At 41.5% G+C, this 19,089-nt stretch overlaps 1 protein-coding gene across 1 annotated transcript; it reads left to right on the top strand.

Moving 5' to 3' along the window:
* The first annotated feature begins 7,524 nt into the window (after positions 1 to 7,524).
* Positions 7,525 to 10,277, top strand: LOC145876004 (NLR family CARD domain-containing protein 3-like). The gene is made up of 3 exons (XM_082971775.1): positions 7,525 to 7,770; positions 7,900 to 8,128; positions 8,503 to 10,277. The coding sequence occupies exons 2-3, from the start codon at positions 7,945 to 7,947 to the stop codon at positions 10,275 to 10,277; spliced, it is 1,959 nt and encodes a 652-aa protein (XP_082827901.1). The 5' UTR covers positions 7,525 to 7,770; positions 7,900 to 7,944.
* The last annotated feature ends 8,812 nt before the right edge of the window (positions 10,278 to 19,089 follow it).

Here is a 19,089-nt window from a genome sequence, read left to right as displayed (position 1 = left end):
GACAGAGTGACGACACCAGCTTTTTACTGGGGCTGAGTTGACTACTAGAGAGAGAAGGCAGAGTGAAGACACCAGCTTTTTACCAGGGCTGAGTTGACTACTAGAGAGAGAAGGCAGAGTGACGACACCAGCTTTTTACCGGGGCTGAGTTGACTACTAGAGAGAGAAGGCAGAGTGACGACACCAGCTTTTTACCGGGGCTGAGTTGACTACTAGAGAGAGAAGGCAGAGTGATGACACCAGCTTTTTACCGGGGCTGAGTTGACTACTAGAGAGAGAAGGCAGAGTGAAGACACCAGCTTTTTACCGGGGCTGAGTTGACTACTAGAGAGAGAAGGCAGAGTGACGACACCAGCTTTTTACCGGGGCTGAATTGACTACTAGAGAGAGAAGACAGAGTGGCTCGATGGTGGTTGATGAATTTGACAATGAATGTACCAGGAAAATACGTTTTTCTCAACCAGAGGTGTCTGAATTAATGTTCAGGCTTATTGATAATCGTTATAGTAATGAAGTATAATTTCAAACATGAGCATAAAAACAGGTAATAATAAACATGAATCATCATTATATTACTTCACAGTAATCTGTTAAATGCTTTTTCAGTCCTTCCTCTTGCATTAGCAGTGTGTAAAGGGACAGAAAGAAGCTCACACAGGAGTTTTCCTGTGAGGGGGAGTGGTGGTGCATCCAGGGAGAAAACTAAACTAATATTCTGAAATATCATTTGTGGTCTTATGCTGCCATCTATTGGAATTATGTAGCAACTGCAGTAGTACTGAATAATGTGTAATTCTTTACTAAAGTAGTAATTACTGAGAATTGCAAAATATAACATTTTCTAGTTCCTTTTACCACTTATAATAAAATAAAATGTTTATAGCATAACAAAATTAAACTGACATAAAACAAAAACACCATACATTTAGTTAATTATATATATACCAACTATTTATTTAGATGGGTGACATTATCTGCCAAAGTAACAGCCCTGTAGACAAAGAAGAGCTCTCCAGTAGGTACCAAAACATTCAAAGGACATTCTCTCAAAAGTGATGTTACAAGTTTATCAACTTTCAAAGCAGAATTACTTTCCCATTGTTCCTCAACTGTAGTGTATGATATACCATTTTCTAGCTCTGAGTCTCTACTTTTATCCAACATAAAAACACAATTAATATTTGTCTCTCTGAAATGAAATCATTAAGTGATAGATTTTAAACAAATACATGTCTGTCATTGATCAACCCCATGTCATGATTAGATAGTGAAAAACACACCAATCTCATTAATAATTTCTTTAAACAATAAAAGCTAATTTACCAACATTTCTGAAAATGGATATGTAGCGTTTTGGAATTAAACTCTTCTTATGTTTCCCATCTGAGATCAGAGTAGATGAGAGATGTAATGTTTGTCTCTGTTGTGTTGAAGACCAATCAAGCAAGAGAGACCAGCCTCCCCCTCGTCCATTTTCATAGTCCTAAAACAATATTAAACAAACACAATATTCCCTCCTTGTGTGTGTGTCTCTCTGTCTGTCTCTTTGCCTGTCTCTCTGTCTGTGTGTATTTTGCTGTCTGTCTGTCTGTCTGTCTGTCTGTCTGTCTGTCTGTCTGTCTGTCTGTCTGTCTGTCTGTCTGTCTGTCTGTCTGTCTGTCTGTCTGTCTGTCTGTCTGTCTGTCTGTCTGTCTGTCTGTCTGTCTGTCTGTCTGATCCAGAGCTCTTCTTATGTTTCCCAACTGAGATCAGAGTAGATGAGAGATGTAATGTTTGTCTCTGTTGTGTTGAAGTCCAATCAAGCAGGAGAGACCAGCCTCCCCTGTACCCAGCTGTGTGTCCATGAAGAGTGACCGGTCTTTGCGTCAACCTATAGAGTTTAGAGAGGGAGACTTTTCTACTGAACAAAGGTAAGAAGAACTCATGGGTCATGGTCAGTGAGTTAAACAACACTGTCTCTAGTCATTTCTCCTCTCCCATTTTCACATTTCTTTTGGTTGTTTTCATAATCCATAGGCTAAAACTTTTGTCCATTTTCATAGTCCTAAAACAATATTAAACAAACACAATATTCCCTCCGTGTGTGTGTGTGTCTCTCTGTCTGTCTATCTATCTGTCTGTCTCTTTGCCTGTCTCTCTGTCTGTGTGTATTTTGCTGTCTGTCTGTCTGTCTGTCTGTCTGTCTGTCTGTCTGTCTGTCTGTCTGTCTGTCTGTCTGTCTGTCTGTCTGTCTGTCTGTCTGTCTGTCTGTGTATCTATCTGTCTGTCTGTCTGTCTGTGTATCTGTCTGTCTGTCTGTCTGTCTGTCTGTCTGTCTGTCTGTCTGTCTGTCTGTCTGTCTGTCTGTCTGTCTGTCTGTCTGTCTGTCTGTCTGTCTGTCTGTCTGTCTGTCTGTCTGTCTGTCTATCTATCTCCGTCTGTCTGTCTATCTATCTCCGTCTGTCTGTGTATCTGTCTGTCTGTCTGTCTGTCTGTCTGTCTGTCTGTCTGTCTGTCTGTCTGTCTGTCTGTCTGTCTGTCTGTCTGTCTGTCTGTCTGTCTGTCTGTCTGTCTGTCTGTCTGTCTGTCTGTCTGTCTGTCTGATCCAGAGCTCTTCTTATGTTTCCCCATCTGAGCTCAGAGTAGATGAGAGATGTAATGTTTGTCTCTGTTGTGTTGAAGTCCAATCAAGCACGAGAGACCAGCCTCCCCTGTTCCCAGCTGTGTGTCCATGAAGAGTGACCGGTCTTTGCGTCAACCTATAGAGTTTAGAGAGGGAGACTTTTCTACTGAACAAAGGTAAGAAGAACTCATGGGTCATGGTCAGTGAGTTAACCTCTTGGGGCTAGGTGGGACGCTAGCGTGCCACCCGTGGTGCACTCCATCAACAGCAGGTGCATTTCAAGAGCGGCAAATTTGAATCCAAATAAATGTCAAAATTCAAATTTTTCAAATATACAACTATTTTACACCATTTGAAAGATAAACATCTCCTTAATCTAACCACGTTTTACGATTTCAAAAAGGTTTTACGGCGAAAGCATAAATTTAGAGTATGTTAGGACAGTACATTTACAAGAGTTGTGTGTAATGTTTTGTCAAGTCAAAGACAGGGTCACCAAAACCATAAAACCAGCTAAAATGATGCACTAACCTTTTACAATCTCCATCAGATGACACTCCTAGGACATTATGTTAGACAATGCATGCATTTTTAGTTCTATCAAGTTCATATTTATATCCAAAAACAGCGTTTTACTATGGCATTGATGTTGAGGAAATCGTTTCCCTCCAATAACCGGCAGTCAAGTCAACACCACAAATTAAATAATTAAAATTAGAAAACATTGGTAAAATATTATATTGTCATTTAAAGAATTATAGATTTACATCTCTTGAACGCAATCAACTTGCCAGATTTAAAAATAACCTTACTGGGAAATCACACTTTGCAATAATCTGAGCACTGCGCCCAGAAAAATACGCGTTGCGATACAGACTAGACGTCATGTTGGGGAGATCTAAAATCGAAAATACTATGTAAATAATCCATTACCTTTGATTCTCTTCATCAGATGTCACTTCCAGGTATCACAGGTCCATAACGAATGTAGTTTTGTTCAAAAAAGCTCATCATTTATGTCCAAAAATCTCCGTCTTGTTAGCACATGATCTAAGCCAGCCGGACTTCTCGTCATGAACGAGGGGAAAAAATATATTTACGTTCGTTCAAACATGTCAAACGTTGTATAGCATAAATCATTAGGGCCTTTTTTAACCAGAACATGAATAATATTCAAGGTGGACGAATGCATACTCTTTTATAACGTATTGGAACGAGGGTACCCAACATGAACTCGCGCGCCAGGTGTCTAATGGGACATCATCGTTCCATGGCTCTTGTTCGGTCAGATCTCCCTCCAGAAGACTCAAAACACTTTGTAAAGGCTGGTGACATCTAGTGGAAGCAATAGGAAGTGCCAAAATATTCCTAAACCCCTGTGTTTTTCAATGGGATAGGTTTAAAGTCAATACAACACATCAGGTATCCACTTCCTGTCAGAAAATGTCTCAGGGTTTTGCCTGCCAAATGAGTTCTGTTATACTCACAGACACCATTCAAACAGTTTTGGAAACTTTAGAGTGTTTTCTATCCATATATAATAAGTATATGCATATTCTAGTTACTGGGTAGGATTAGTAACCAGATTAAATCGGGTACATTTTTTTTATCCAGACGTGCAAATGCTGCCCCCTAGACCCAACAGGTTAAACAACACTGTCTCTAGTCATTTCTCCTATCCCATTTTCCCATTTTCTTTTTGTAGTTTTCATAATCCATAGGCTAATCCTTTCGTCCATTTTCATAGTCCTAAAACAATATTAAACAAACACAATATTCCCTCCTTGTGTGTGTGTCTCTCTGTCTGTCTATCTGTCTGTCTGTCTCTTTGCCTGTCTCTCTGTCTGTGTGTATTTTGCTGTCTGTCTGTCTGTCTGTCTGTCTGTCTGTCTGTCTGTCTGTCTGTCTGTCTGTCTGTCTGTCTGTCTGTCTGTCTGTCTGTCTGTCTGTCTGTCTGTCTGTCTGTCTGTCTGTCTGTCTATCTATCTCCGTCTGTCTGTGTATCTATCTCCGTCTGTCTGTGTATCTATCTCCGTCTGTCTGTGTATCTATCTCCGTCTGTCTGTGTATCTATCTCTGTCTGTCTGTCTGTCTGTCTGTGTATCTATCTCCGTCTGTCTGTGTATCTGTCTGTCTGTCTGTCTGTCTGTCTGTCTGTCTGTCTGTCTGTCTGTCTGTCTGTCTGTCTGTCTGTCTGTCTGTCTGTCTGTCTGTCTGTCTGTCTGTCTGTCTGTCTGTCTGTGTATCTATCTCCGTCTGTCTGTGTATCTGTCTGTCTGTCTGTCTGTCTGTCTGTCTGTCTGTCTGTCTGTCTGTCTGTCTGTCTGTCTGTCTGTCTGTCTGATCCAGAGCTCTTCTTATGTTTCCCCATCTGAGATCAGAGTAGATGAGAGATGTAATGTTTGTCTCTGTTGTGTTGAAGTCCAATCAAGCAGGAGAGACCAGCCTCCCCTGTTCCCAGCTGTGTGTCCATGAAGAGTGACCGGTCTTTGCGTCAACCTATAGAGTTTAGAGAGGGAGACTTTTCTACTGAACAAAGGTAAGAAGAACTCATGGGTCATGGTCAGTGAGTTAAACAACACTGTCTCTAGTCATTTCTCCTCTCACATTTTCACATTTCTTTTGGTTGTTTTCATAATCCATAGGCTAATCCTTTAGTCCATTTTCATGGTCCTAAAACAATATTAAACAAACACAATATTCCCTCCCTGTGTGTGTGTGTCTCTCTGTCTGTGTATCTGTCTGTCTGTCTGTCTGTCTCTTTGCCTGTCTCTCTGTCTGTGTGTATTTCGCTGTCTGTCTCTGTCTGTCTGTGTGTATTTCTCTGTCTGTCTATCTGTCTCTCTGTCTCTTTGCCTGTCTCTCTGTCTGTGTGTATTTCGCTGTCTGTCTCTGTCTGTCTGTGTGTCTTTCTCTGTCTGTCTGTCTGTCTGTCTGTCTGTCTGTCTGTCTGTCTGTCTGTCTGTCTGTCTGTCTGTCTGTCTGTCTGTCTGTCTGTCTGTCTGTCTCACTGTCTCTGTGTCTGTCTGTGTGTGTCTCTGTGTCTCTCTGTGTCTGTTTCTGTCTGTGTGTCTGACTCTGTCTCTGCCTGTCTGTGTGTCTCTGTCTCACTGTCTCTCTGTGTCTGTCTCTGTCTGTCTCTCTGTCGGTGTGTCTGTTTCTGTGTGTCTCTATGTCTCTGTGTCTGTCTGTCTCTGTCTGTCTGTGTGTCTTTCGCTGTCTGTGTGTCTGTCTATCCGTCTCACTGTCTCTGTGTCTCTCTCTGTGTCTGTCTCTCTCTGTCTGTCTCTCTGTCTCTGTGTCTGTCTCTGTCTGTGTCTGTCTCTCTGTCTGTGTGTCTTCGCTGTCTGTGTGTCTGTCTGTCTCTGTCTGTCTGTCTCACTGTCTCTGTCTCTGTCTGTCTGTCTATGTATGTGTGTATGTCTCTGTGTCTGTCTGTCTCTGTGTCTTTCTGTCTGTTTGTCTGTCTCTGTCTGTGTGTCTGTCTCTGTGTCTTTCTGTCTGTGTGTCTGTCTCTGTCTGTGTCTGCCTTTCTGTGTGTGTCTGTCTCTGTCCGTCTGTGTGTCTGTCTATCTGTCTCTGTGTCTGGCTGTGTGTCTGTGTCTGCCTGTCTGTCTGTCTGTCTGTCTGTCTGTCTGTCTGTCTGTCTGTCTGTCTGTCTGTCTGTCTGTCTGTCTGTCTGTCTGTCTGTCTGTCTGTCTGTCTGTCTGTCTGTCTGTCTGTCTGTCTGTCTGTCTGTCTGTCTGTCTGTCTGTTCCTGTGTCTGCATGTCTGTGTCTGTGTGTCTGTGTCTCTGAGTCTCACTGTGTCTGTCTCTGTCTGTGTGTCTGTTGTCTGTCTGTGTGTCTGTCTCTGTCTGTCTCTGTTTTTCTGTCTGTCTGTGTGTCTTTCTCTGTCGGTGTGTCTGTTTCTGTGTGTCTGTTTCTGTGTGTCTGTCTATCTGTCTCTGTGTCTGGCTGTGTGTCTCTGTCTGTCTGTCTGTCTGTCTGTCTGTCTGTCTGTCTGTCTGTCTGTCTGTCTGTCTGTCTGTCTGTCTGTCTGTCTCTCTGTTTCAGTGTCTGTCTCTGTCTGTCTATGTGTCTTTCTAATTTCTGTCTGTCTCTGTCTGTGTGTCTTTCTCTGTCTGTCTTTGTCTGTCTCTGTCTGTCTTTGCCTGTCTCTGACTGTCTGTCCCGCTTTCTGTCTGTTTGTCTCTCTTTGTCTGTATGTTTGTGTCTGTCTGTCTGTCTGTCTCTGTCTCTGTCTGTCTCTGTCTATCTATCTCTGTTTGTCTGTCTGTCTGTCTGTCTGTCTGTCTGTCTGTCTGTCTGTCTGTCTGTCTGTCTGTCTGTCTGTCTGTCTGTCTGTCTGTCTGTCTGTCTGTCTGTCTGTCTGTCTGTTCCTGTGTCTGCATGTCTGTGTCTGTGTGTCTGTGTCTCTGAGTCTCACTGTGTCTGTCTCTGTCTGTGTGTCTGTTGTCTGTCTGTGTGTCTGTCTCTGTCTGTCTCTGTTTTTCTGTCTGTCTGTGTGTCTTTCTCTGTCGGTGTGTCTGTTTCTGTGTGTCTGTTTCTGTGTGTCTGTCTATCTGTCTCTGTGTCTGGCTGTGTGTCTCTGTCTGTCTGTCTGTCTGTCTGTCTGTCTGTCTGTCTGTCTGTCTGTCTGTCTGTCTGTCTGTCTGTCTGTCTGTCTGTCTGTCTGTCTGTCTGTCTGTCTGTCTGTCTGTCTGTCTGTCTCTCTGTTTCAGTGTCTGTCTCTGTCTGTCTATGTGTCTTTCTAATTTCTGTCTGTCTCTGTCTGTGTGTCTTTCTCTGTCTGTCTTTGTCTGTCTCTGTCTGTCTTTGCCTGTCTCTGACTGTCTGTCCCGCTTTCTGTCTGTTTGTCTCTCTTTGTCTGTATGTTTGTGTCTGTCTGTCTGTCTGTCTCTGTCTCTGTCTGTCTCTGTCTATCTCTGTTTGTCTGTCTGTCTGTCTGTGTCTCTGTCTGTCTCTTTCTGTCTGTCTGTCTCTGACTGTCTGTCCCGCTTTCTGTCTATGTCTGTCTGTTTGTCTGTCCGTACTCACTCACTCCCTGGATGAGGAGATGTAATCTCATGTTTTGTGCACAGAAACCAACAGGAGAGATCAGAGTCAGACATTCTCAGTGGTCAGTCTTCCCAGAGTCATCAAACAGACCTGGCCTCCATATTCAGTGTATGTGGTCCTGTTATGAACATTTGTTTTTGTTGACCTCAAGTAAAGTTGATCTGTCAATCATTCATTAATGTGTTAATGAGAAAGCATTTATTCTCTTGCTTAACTTATTTACTTGATTTATTTCAGTTGCTTGAAGAGAATATTATTACATTTGTGAAGAACGAGCTGAAGATGTTCAAGAGGATTCTTAGTCCAGAACTCCCAGAAGGCTTTGAGAGTCAGAAGCAGGATGAGGAAGTGGTGGATGCTGAAGATGAGAGGCAGGAGAGCAGTGCCAGAGAGGGGGCTCTGAAGATCACACTGCACGTCCTGAGGAAAATGAACCAGAAGGAGCTCGCTGACACACTGGAGAAATGTAAGATCTGTCTGCCTCATGTTGAATGCTGTTTTATAACATTTAAAAGCTGTAGCTAAAGTACAGCTAAAGTAGCTGTGTAACTCAATGATATTGTAGCAGCCTTAACACAACACCTAGTGGCCTCAACAAGTAGCAGCAGGGATGTGTTGTGTTGATTAATTTAGAGAGACAGAGAGTGAGACAACATTAATAATACCATCAATAATACCAATAATAATATAATCAGTCACACCAGTCTGTAATGCATTATGAAAACATTTATACAGTCAGTTAAGAGAATAAATTATGATAATTTAAATCTTTATAACAGTCCTACAATACTGTAGACATTAAAACAGATGTAATATTAATATCCTCTGTGTTATTTCTAGATTCAGATGATCCTGCTGTCATTTGCCAACGTGAACTCAAATCTAATCTAAAGAAGAAGTTTCAATGTGTATTTGAGGGGATCGCTCAACAAGGAAACCCAAAACTTCTCAATAAGATCTACACAGAGCTCTACATCACAGAGGGTGGAACAGGACAGGTCAATAATGAACATGAGCTGAGACAGATTGAGATAACAACCAGGAAACAAGCAAGACCAGAGACTGCAATCAAATGTAACGACATCTTCAAACCCTTAACTGGACAAGACAAACGTATCAGAACTGTGCTGACAAAGGGAGTCGCTGGCATTGGAAAAACAGTCTCTGTGCAGAAGTTCATTCTGGACTGGGCTGAAGGAAAAGCAAATCAGGATGTTCAATTTGTGTTTTCATTCCCTTTTCGGGAGCTGAATTTGATGAAAGGGGACAAAAACACTTTGATTGAACTTCTCAATCACTTCTCAATGGAAACCAAACAATCAAGAATCTCCAACTACAACAAGTACAAAGTTCTGTTAATCTTTGATGGTCTGGATGAGTGCCGACTGCCCCTAGACTTCCAGAAGAACAAGATCTGTTGGGACGTCACAGAGTCAACCTCAGTGGATGTTCTGATAACAAATCTCATCAAGGGAAATCTGCTTCCCTCTGCTCTCCTCTGGATAACTACCCGACCAGCAGCAGCCAATAAGATCCCTTCATGGTGTGTTGACCAGGTGACGGAGGTACGAGGGTTCAATGACCCACAGAAGGAGGAGTACTTCAGAAAGAGATTCAGTGATGAGGACTTGGCCAGCAGAATCATCTCACACCTAAAGACATCAAGGAGCCTCCACATCATGTGCCACATTCCAGTCTTCTGTTGGATTTCTGCAACAGTCCTTGAACACATGCTGAAACATAAGACAGAAGAGATGCCCAAGACTCTGACTGAGATGTACACACACCTTGTGGTGTTTCATACCAAACAGAAGAATGAAAAGTATCTTGGGAAAGAAGAGACAGGTTCACACTGGAATAAAAAGAGTATTCTGTCACTGGGAAAACTGGCTTTTCAACAGCTTGTGAAGGGCAATCTGATTTTCTATGAAGAAGACCTGAAAGAGGCTGGCATTGATGTCAATGAAGCCTTTGTGTACTCAGGATTGTGCACACAGCTCTTTAAAGAGGAATGTGTTCTGTACCAGGACAAGGTGTACTGCTTTGTGCATCTGAGCATTCAGGAGTTTCTGGCTGCTGTATATGTGTTCCTCTCATTCATCAACAACAATGAGAATCTAATTGACACACTGCAAACAAAAGACGAGTCTGAAGTTACTTTCTACAAGAGTGCTGTGGATAAAGCCTTACAAAGTGAGACAGGAAACCTGGACCTGTTCCTCCGCTTCCTTCTTGGCCTCTCACTGGAATCCAATCAGAAGCACTTACGAGGTCTACTGACAAAGACAAGAAGCAGCTCACTGAGCCATGATGAAACTGTCAAGTACATCAAGGAGAAGATCAGGGAGAATCCCTCTCCAGAGAGGAGCATCAATCTGTTCCACTGTCTGAATGAACTGAATGACCATTCTCTAGTGGAGGAGATCCAAAGCTACCTGAGATCAGGAAGTCTCTCAAAAACCTACCTGTCACCTGCACAGTGGTCAGCTCTGGTCTTTGTGTTGCTGACTTCAGAAAAGGAGCTGGATGTGTTTGACCTGAAGAAATACTCCAGATCAGAGGAAGGTCTTCTGAGGCTGCTGCCAGTGGTCAAAGTCTCCAGAGCTGCTCTGTGAGTAAATAAAATGACATATAAGAAGTATTCATCAGGAAGAAATATTATGTTTAGAGAAAATATGTATTATAATATGTATATAATATTATATTGAATAACATATTGAATCAGATATTCAATCTAGTATTACAATATGACCATACAATTCTAGGAGACAGAAGATGAATCTATATGTTGTTTGAGAGAATAAACCAAATGCCATTGTCCTTCTACACTTCTGATGTTAAATAAACAGTGTGTTTGGGAAGTCATGATGATCTCGTTGCAGGCTGTCAGGTTGTGGAGTCACAGAGAAAGGCTGTGCTTCTCTGGTCTCAGCTCTGAAGTCAAACCCCTCACACCTGAGAGAGCTGGACCTGAGTAACAATGACCTGAAGGATTCAGGAGTGAAGCTGCTCTCTGCTGGACTGGGGAATCCCCACTGTAAACTGGAGACTCTGAGGTCAGTATTCCTGTAGTTGGTCAACAAGTGATAACTGTTCACCAGATCCACATGTGTTTACCAGACACACATAGTCCACACCATATGTGTTTGGACAGTGAAGCTTGCAGTTTTAAATGTGGTGCTATGCTCCAGCATTTTGGATTTGACTTAGAATGTTTCATATTAGGTGACAGTACAGAATGTCACCTTTTATTTGAGGGTATTTTCATACATAGCTGTGTTACTGTTAAGAAAGGAAAGCACTTTATGTATTTAGTTCTCCCATTTGAAAAAGTTGAACATATTTGGACAAATTCACTTATGTTGTATTAAAGTTGTCATAAGTTTAGTATTTAGTCCCATGTTCCATGCCTGCAGTGATAACATCAAGCTTGTGATTCTACAAACTTGTTGAATTCATTTGCAGTTTGTCTTGGTTGTGTTTTGGATTATGTTTTTCCTAATAGAAACTGAATGGTGAATAATGTCCTGTCATTTTGGAGTCACTTCACTTGTATTGTCAGTAAGAATAAGAATGAATGGAGAATGATGATGAATGAGAAAGTTACAGAGGCACAAGGATCATACCCCCACTGTTATTGGTAATGGTGAGAGGTTAGCGTGTTTTGTTGTATCCTCTGTTATTGGTAATGGTGAGAGGTTAGCATGTTTTGTTGTAGCCTCTATTGGTAATGGTGAGAGGTTAGCATGTTTTGTTGTAGCCTCTGTTATTGGTAATGGTGAGAGGTTAGCATGTTTTGTTGTAGCCCCTGTTATTGGTAATGGTTAGAGGTTAGCATGTTTTGTTGTATCCTCTGTTATTGGTAATGGTGAGAGGTTAGCATGTTTTGTTTTAGCCTCTGTTATTGGTAAAGGTGAGAGGTTAGCATGTTTTGTTGTAACCTCTGTTATTGGTAATGGTGAGAGGTTAGCATGTTTTGTTGTAGCCTCTGTTATTGGTAATGGTGAGAGGTTAGCTGTTTTGTTGTAACCTCTGTTATTGGTAATGGTGAGAGGTTAGCATGTTTTGTTGTAGCCTCTGTTATTGGTAATGGTGAGAGGTTAGCTGTTTTGTTGTAGCCTCTGTTATTGGTAATGGTGAGAGGTTAGCATGTTTTGTTGTAGCCTCTGTAATTGGTAATGGTGAGAGGTTAGCTGTTTTGTTGTAGCCTCTGTTATTGGTAATGGTGAGAGGTTAGCATGTTCTGTTGTGGCCTCTGTAACTTTCTCACTCATTCTGATTCATGATTTATTCATGATTTTTCTTAATCATGGCATCATCAGAATTTAATTTTTAATCGTCAATCACATACAGTTGAAGTCGGAAGTGTACATACACTTAGGTTGGAGTCATTAAAACGTGTTTTTGAACCTCTCCACAAATGTCTTGTTAACAAACTATATAGTTTTGGCAAGTCGGTTAGGACATCTACTTTGTGCATGACACAAGTAATTTTTGAAACAATTGTTTACAGTCAGATTATTTCACTTATAATTCACTGTATCACAATTCCAGTGGGTCAGAAGTTTACATACACTAAGTTGACTGTGCCTTTAAACAGCATGGAAAATTCCAGAAAATCATGTTATGGCTTTAGAAGCATCTGGTAGGCTAATTGACATAATTTGGATGTATTTCAAGGCCTACCTTCAAACTCAGTGCCTCTTTGCTTGACATCATGGGAAAATGAAAAGAAATCAGCCAAGATCTCAGAAAAAAAATTGTAGACCTCCACAAGTCTGGTTCATCCTTGGGAGCAATTTCCAAACGCCTGAAGGTAACACGTTCATCTGTTCAAACAATAGTACGCAAGTCTAAACACCATGGGACCACACAGCCGCCATTCCGCTCAGGAAGGAGACGCGTTCTGTCTCCTAGAGATGAACATACTTTGGTGCAAATCAATCCCAGAACAACAGCAAAGGACCTTGTGAAGATGTTGGAGGAAACAGGTACAAAAGTATCTATATCCACAGTAAAACGAGTCCTATATCGACATAATCTGAAAGGCCGCTCAGCAAGGACGAAGCCACTGCTCCAAAACCACCATAAAAAAAGCCAGACTACAGTTTGCAACTGCACATGGGGACAAAGATCGTACTTTTTGAAGAAATGTCCTCTGGTCAGATGAAACAATACAAGAACTGTTTGGCCATAATGACCATCGTTATGTTTGGAGGAAAAAGGGGGAGGCTTGCAAGCCAAAGAACACCATCCCAACCGTGAAGCCCGGGGGTGGCAGCATCATGTTGTGGGGGTGTTTTGCTGCAGGAGGGACTGGTGCACTTCACAAAATAGATGGCATCATGAGGGCGGAAAATTACGTGGATATATTGAAGCAACATCTCAAGACATCAGTCAGGAAGTTAAAGCTTGGTCACAAATGGGTCTTCCAAATGGAAAATGACCCCAAGCATACTTCCAAAGTTGTGGCAAAATGGATTAAGGACAACAAAGTCAAGGTATTGGAGTGGCCATCACAAAACCTTGACCTCAATCCTATAGAAAATTTGTGGGCAGAACTGAAAAAGCGTGTGCGAGCAAGAGGCCTACAAACCTGACTCAGTTACACCAGCTCTGTCAGGAGGAATGGGCCAAAATTCACCCAACTTATTGTGGGAAGCTTGTAGAAGGCTACCCGACACGTTTAACCCAAGTTAAACCATTTAAAGGCAATGCTACCAAATACTAATTGAGTGTATGTAAACTTCTGACCCACTGGGAATGTGATGAAAGAAATAAAAGCTGAAATTAATCATTTTCTCTACTATTATTCTGACATTTCACATTCTTAAAATAAAGTGGTGATCCTAACTGACCTAACACAGGGGATTTTTACTAGGATTAAATGTCAGGAATTGTAAAAATTGAGTTTAAATGCATTTGGCTAAGGTATATGTAAACTTCTGACTTCAACTGTATGTATTAAAATACCCTCAAATAAAAGGTGACATTGTATACTGTCACCTCATATGAAACATTTGATCTGAAATCCAAAATGTTGGAGTATAGAGCCACATTTAAAATGTTAGCTTCACTGTCAAAATAGATATGGTGTGGACTGTATACTCAATACAATCTAAATCTGATACCTCACTGTCTGTCTTTTGACTGATACTGCTTTTAAACTGGTCTGGTCAGTCTACTCAAATATTTGTACTATACATGTTTCTATCTGCAGGCAATACTTTGATCATTTGTCATTTTTAATGATGATACATTAATTTACGAATAGATATGGCAGGTTTCAGGACACTGATATCTGAAAAATGTTGAAAAATTATACTGCCACTATTTTCACCACCAAAGCATAGCAGTGTGATTTTAATTTGATTTGACTCTTTGCAGGCTGTCAGGCTGTCTAGTCACAGAGGAAGGCTGTGCTTCTCTGGTCTCAGCTCTGAGGTCAAACCCCTCACACCTGAGAGAGCTGGACCTGAGTAACAATGACCTGAAGGATTCAGGAGTGAAGCTGGTCTCTGCTGGACTGGGGAATCCCCACTGTAAACTGGAGACTCTGAGGTCAGTATTCCTGTAGTTGGTCAACAAGTGATAACTGTTCACCAGATCCACATGTGTTTACCAGGGACACATAGTCCACACCATATGTGTTTGGACAGTGAAGCTTACAGTTTTACATTTGGTGCTATCCTCCAGCATTTTGGATTTGAGATGTTTCATATTAGGTGACCTTACAGAATGTCACCTTTTATTTGACGGTATTTTCATACATATCTGTTTTACCGTTTAGAAATTAAAGCACTTTCTGTACGTAGTTCTCCCATTTGAAGAAGTCTTAATTATTTGGACAAATTTACTTATATTGTATTAAAGTTGTCATAAGTTTAGTATTTAGTCCCATGTTCCATGCCTGCAGTGATTACATCAAGCTTGTGATTCTACTAACTTGTTGAATTCATTTTTCAGTTTGTTTTGGTTGTGTTTTGGATGATGTTTTTCCTAATAGAAACTGAATGGTGAATAATGTCCTGTCATTTTGGAGTCACTTCACTTGTATTGTCAGTAAGAATAGAAGATGTTTCTGAACACTTCTACATTCATGTGGATGCTACCATGATTATGAATAATCATGAATGAATCGTGAATAATGATAAATGAGAAAGTTACAGAGGCACAAAGATCAGACCCCCTCTGTTATTGGTGTTATTCTGTATACTTCTGGCCCTTCTTTGGACACTGTATTAACTAACCTCTAGACGAGCTTCAATGCCATACAGCTCTCCTTCCGTGGCCTACAACTGCTCTTAAATACAAGTAAAACTAAATGCATGCTCTTCAACCGATCGCTGCCTGCACCTGCCCGCCTGTCCAGCATCACTACTCTGGATGGTTCTGACTTAGAATATGTGGACAACTACAAATACCTAGGTGTCTGGTTAGACTGTAAACTCTCCTTCCAGACTCACTATAAGCATCTCCAATCCAAAGTTAAATCTAGAATTGGCTTCCTATTTCGCAACATAGCATCCTTCACTCATGCTGCCAAACATACCCTTATAAAACTGACCATCCTACCGATCCTCGACTTCGGCGATGTCAATTACAAAATAGCCTCCAATACCCTACTCAATGAATTGGATGCAGTCTGTCACAGTGCCATCCGTTTTGTCACCAAAGCCCCATATACAGTGGGGGGAAAAAGTATTTGATCCCCTGCTGATTTTGTACGTTTGCCCACTGACAAAGAAAGGATCAGTCTATAATTTTAATGGTTTATTTGAACAGTGAGAGACAGAATAACAACAAAAACATCCAGAAAAACTCATGTCAGAAATGTTATAAATTGATTTGCATTTTAATGAGGGAAAAAGTATTTGACCCCCTCTCAATCAGAAAGATTTCTGGCTCCCAGGTGTCTTTTATACAGGTAACAAGCTGAGATTAGGAGCACACTCTTAAAGGGAGTGCTCCTAACCGCAACTTGTTACCTGTAAAAAAAGACACCTGTCCACAGAAGCAATCAATCAATCAGATTCCAAACTCTCCACCATGGCCAAGACCAAAGAGCTCTCCAAGGATGTCAGGGACAAGATTGTAGACCTACACAAGGCTGGAATGGGCTGCACGACCATCGCCAAGCAGCTTGGTGAGAAGGTGACAACATTTGGTGCGATTATTCGCAAATGGAAGAAACACAAAAGAACTGTCAATATCCCTCGGCCTGGGTCTCCATGCAAGATCTCACCTCGTGGAGTTGCAATGATCATGAGAACGGTGAGGAATCAGCCCAGAACTACACGGGAGGATCTTGTCAATGATCTTAAGGCAGCTGGGACCATAGTCACCAAGAAAACAATTGGTAACACACTACGCCGTGAAGGACTGAAATCCTGCAGCGCCCGCAAGGTCCCCCTGCTCAAGAATACATATACATGCCCATCTGAAGTTTGCCAATGAACATCTGAATGACTCAGAGGACAACTGGTGAAAGTGTTGTGGTCAGATGAGACCAAATTAGAGCTCTTTGACATCAACTCAACTCGTCGTGTTTGGAGGAAGAGGAATGCTGCCTATGACCCCAAGAACACCATCCCCACCGTCGAACATGGAGGTGGAAACATTATGCTTTGGAGGTGTTTTTCTGCTAAGGGGACAGGACAACTTCACTGCATCAAAGGGACGATGGACGGGGCCATGTATCGTCAAATCTTGGGTGAGAACCTCCTTCCCTCAGCCAGGGCATTGAAAATGGGTTGTGGATGGGTATTCCAGCATGACAATGACCCAAAACACACGGCCAAGGCAACACAGGAGTGGCTCAAGAAGAAGCACATTAAGGTCCTGGAGTGGCCTAGCCAGTCTCCAGACCTTAATCCCATAGAAAATCTGTGGAGGGAGATGAAGGTTCAAGTTGCCAAACATCAGCCTGGAAACCTTAATGACTTGGAGAAGATCTGCAAAGAGGAGTGGGACAAAATCCCTCCTGAGATGTGTGCAAACCTGGTGGCCAACTACAAGAAACGTCTGACCTCTGTGATTGCTAACAAGGGTTTTGCCACCAGGTACTAAGTCATGTTTTGCAGAGGGGTCAAATACTTATTTCCCTCATTAAAATGCAAATAATTGTATAACATTTTTGACATGCGTTTTTTCTGTATTTTTTTGCTGTTATTCTGTCTCTCACTGTTCAAATAAACCTACCATTAAAATTATAGACTGATCATTTCTTTGTAAGTGGGCAAACGTACAAAATCAGCAGGGGATGAAATACTTTTCCCCCCCACTGTACTACCCACCACTGCGACCTGTACGCTCTCATTGTCTGTCCCTCGCTTCATACTCGTCGCCAAACCCACTGGCTCCAGGTCATCTACAAGACCCTGCTAGGTAAAGTCCCCCCTTATCTCCGCTCACTGGTTACCATAACAGCACCCACCTGTAGCACGCGCTCCAGCAGGTATATCTCTCTGGTCACCCCCAAAGCCAATTCGTCTTTCGGCCGCCTCTTCTTCCAGTTCTCTGCTGCCAATGACTGGAACGAACTACAAAAATCTCTAAAACTGGAAACACTTATCTCCCTCACTAGCTTTAAGCACCAGCTGTCAGAGCAGCTCACAGATTACTGCACCTGTACATAGCCCATCTATAATTTAGCCCAACTACCTCTTCCCCTACTGTATTTATTTATTTAGCTCCTTTGCTCCCCATTATTTCTACTTTGCACTTTCTTCCACTGCATATCTACCATTCCAGTGTTTTACTTGCTATATTGTATTTACTTTGCCACCATGGCCTTTTTATGCCTTTACCTCCCTTATTTCACTTCATTTGCTCACATTGTATATAGACTTATTTTTCTCCTGTATTATTGACTGTATGTTTGTGTAATACCCTTGTTTGAACCAAGTATTGAGTTTATTTGTTATAATTAATTGGTATTATATTTAAAAGATGATTGAATTGCTCCTAAACTGTAATGTTGTTAATGCATTATGCTTTTTGAAGAAATATTTATTTAATGTATAAGTGAATAGTTTGTTTTACTTTGAAGTTTACGTTTTGACCAATAAGGTCGCTTGTTAAGTTGTGGCCAATGGGAGTTGACCTGGTTAACGGGAGGGGAAAAGACGTTGATGAAAGGATGGACGTTTTACCTCAGGACGGTTGGTGAAGAAAAATTATAAAAGAAGACGACAGAACTAGAACAAAACCCATAGCTACTAAGACATGAAGGGAAATACATGTTTTATTTAATAAAAGAGTTGTTATAATTTAGTTAAAACTTAGTAAAGACTGAAGCTACCGTCTCGTCGTGGAGGTATTAGCCAGCCTTGAGGTTAGCCTAGCATCGTGTGACACCGGGAGATAATTGCTTGGGAAGCTAAACGAGTTCGTGTTGCCATGGGGATATCAGTTACGGCTAAGGAGTACTGTCTGCATGGGTAGCTGTGTTGCCATGGGGATATCGGTTACGGCTAAGGAGTACTGTCTGCATGGGTAGCTGTGCTGCCTTGGACTTGGTGAGGAAACCTGCATGGAACTGCCATACTTCGCTGAGGGAATATCTACCATGTAGTGAGTAACCACAATGTGAGGTGCTTATAAATAAATACATTGGTAATGGTGAGAGGTTAGCATGTTTTGTTGTAGCATCTGTTATTGATAATGGTGAGAGGTTAGCATGTTTTGTTGTAGCCTCTGGTATTGGTAATGGTGAGAGGTTAGCATGTTTTGTTGTAGCCTCTGTTATTGGTAATGGTGAGAGGTTAGCATGTTTTGTTGTAGCCTCTGTTATTGGTAATGGTGAGAGGTTAGCATGTTTTGTTGTATCCTCTGTTATTGGTAATGGTGAGAGGTTAGCATGTTTTGTTGTAGTCTCTGTTATTGGTAATGGTGAGAGGTTAGCATGTTTTGTTGTAGCCTCTGTAACTTTCTCACTCATTATTATTCATGATTCATTCATGATTTTTCTTATTCATGGAATCATCAGGATTCATTTAGTAGTGTTTAGAAACATGTTATCTACTCACTTAGACAGAAAATTATCCAGTCATCATCCACCATTTTAATATTGGACAAAACACAACCCAAAACACAACGATAACAAACTGCAAAATCAATCAACGAGTTTGAGTCACAAGCTTGATGTAGTCGCTGCGTTCAAGGAATATCGGATCAAATACTCAACTTGTGACTACTTTAAGCCACTATGAGTGAATTGGTCAGAAAACATATGACTTCTTTAACCTCTATGGGACCGGCGGGACGAATTCGTCCCACCTACGTAACATCCACTGCCAGCCTGTGGCGCGATTTTCAAAATCTTCAAAATCCTATTACTTCAATTTCTCAAACATATGACTATTTTACAGCCATTTAAAGATAAGACTCTCGTTAATCTAACCACACTGTCCGATTTCAAAAAGG

This window comes from Salmo salar, unplaced genomic scaffold, assembly GCF_965601325.2.
Source record: "Salmo salar unplaced genomic scaffold, fSalSal1 ptg000424l, whole genome shotgun sequence".
Classification (NCBI taxonomy): domain Eukaryota; kingdom Metazoa; phylum Chordata; class Actinopteri; order Salmoniformes; family Salmonidae; genus Salmo; species Salmo salar.
Note: the sequence above shows the minus strand (reverse complement) of the source record. Positions and strands in the feature narration are given on the sequence as shown.

Excerpts from the sequence above, each read along its gene's own strand:
- LOC145876004 (XM_082971775.1), top strand. The coding sequence starts at position 7,945 with ATGTTCAAGAGGATTCTTAGTCCAGAACTCCCAGAAGGCTTTGAGAGT. Across the intron at positions 8,129-8,502 it reads CGCTGACACACTGGAGAAAT|ATTCAGATGATCCTGCTGTC; the intron begins GTAAGATCTGTC and ends TGTTATTTCTAG.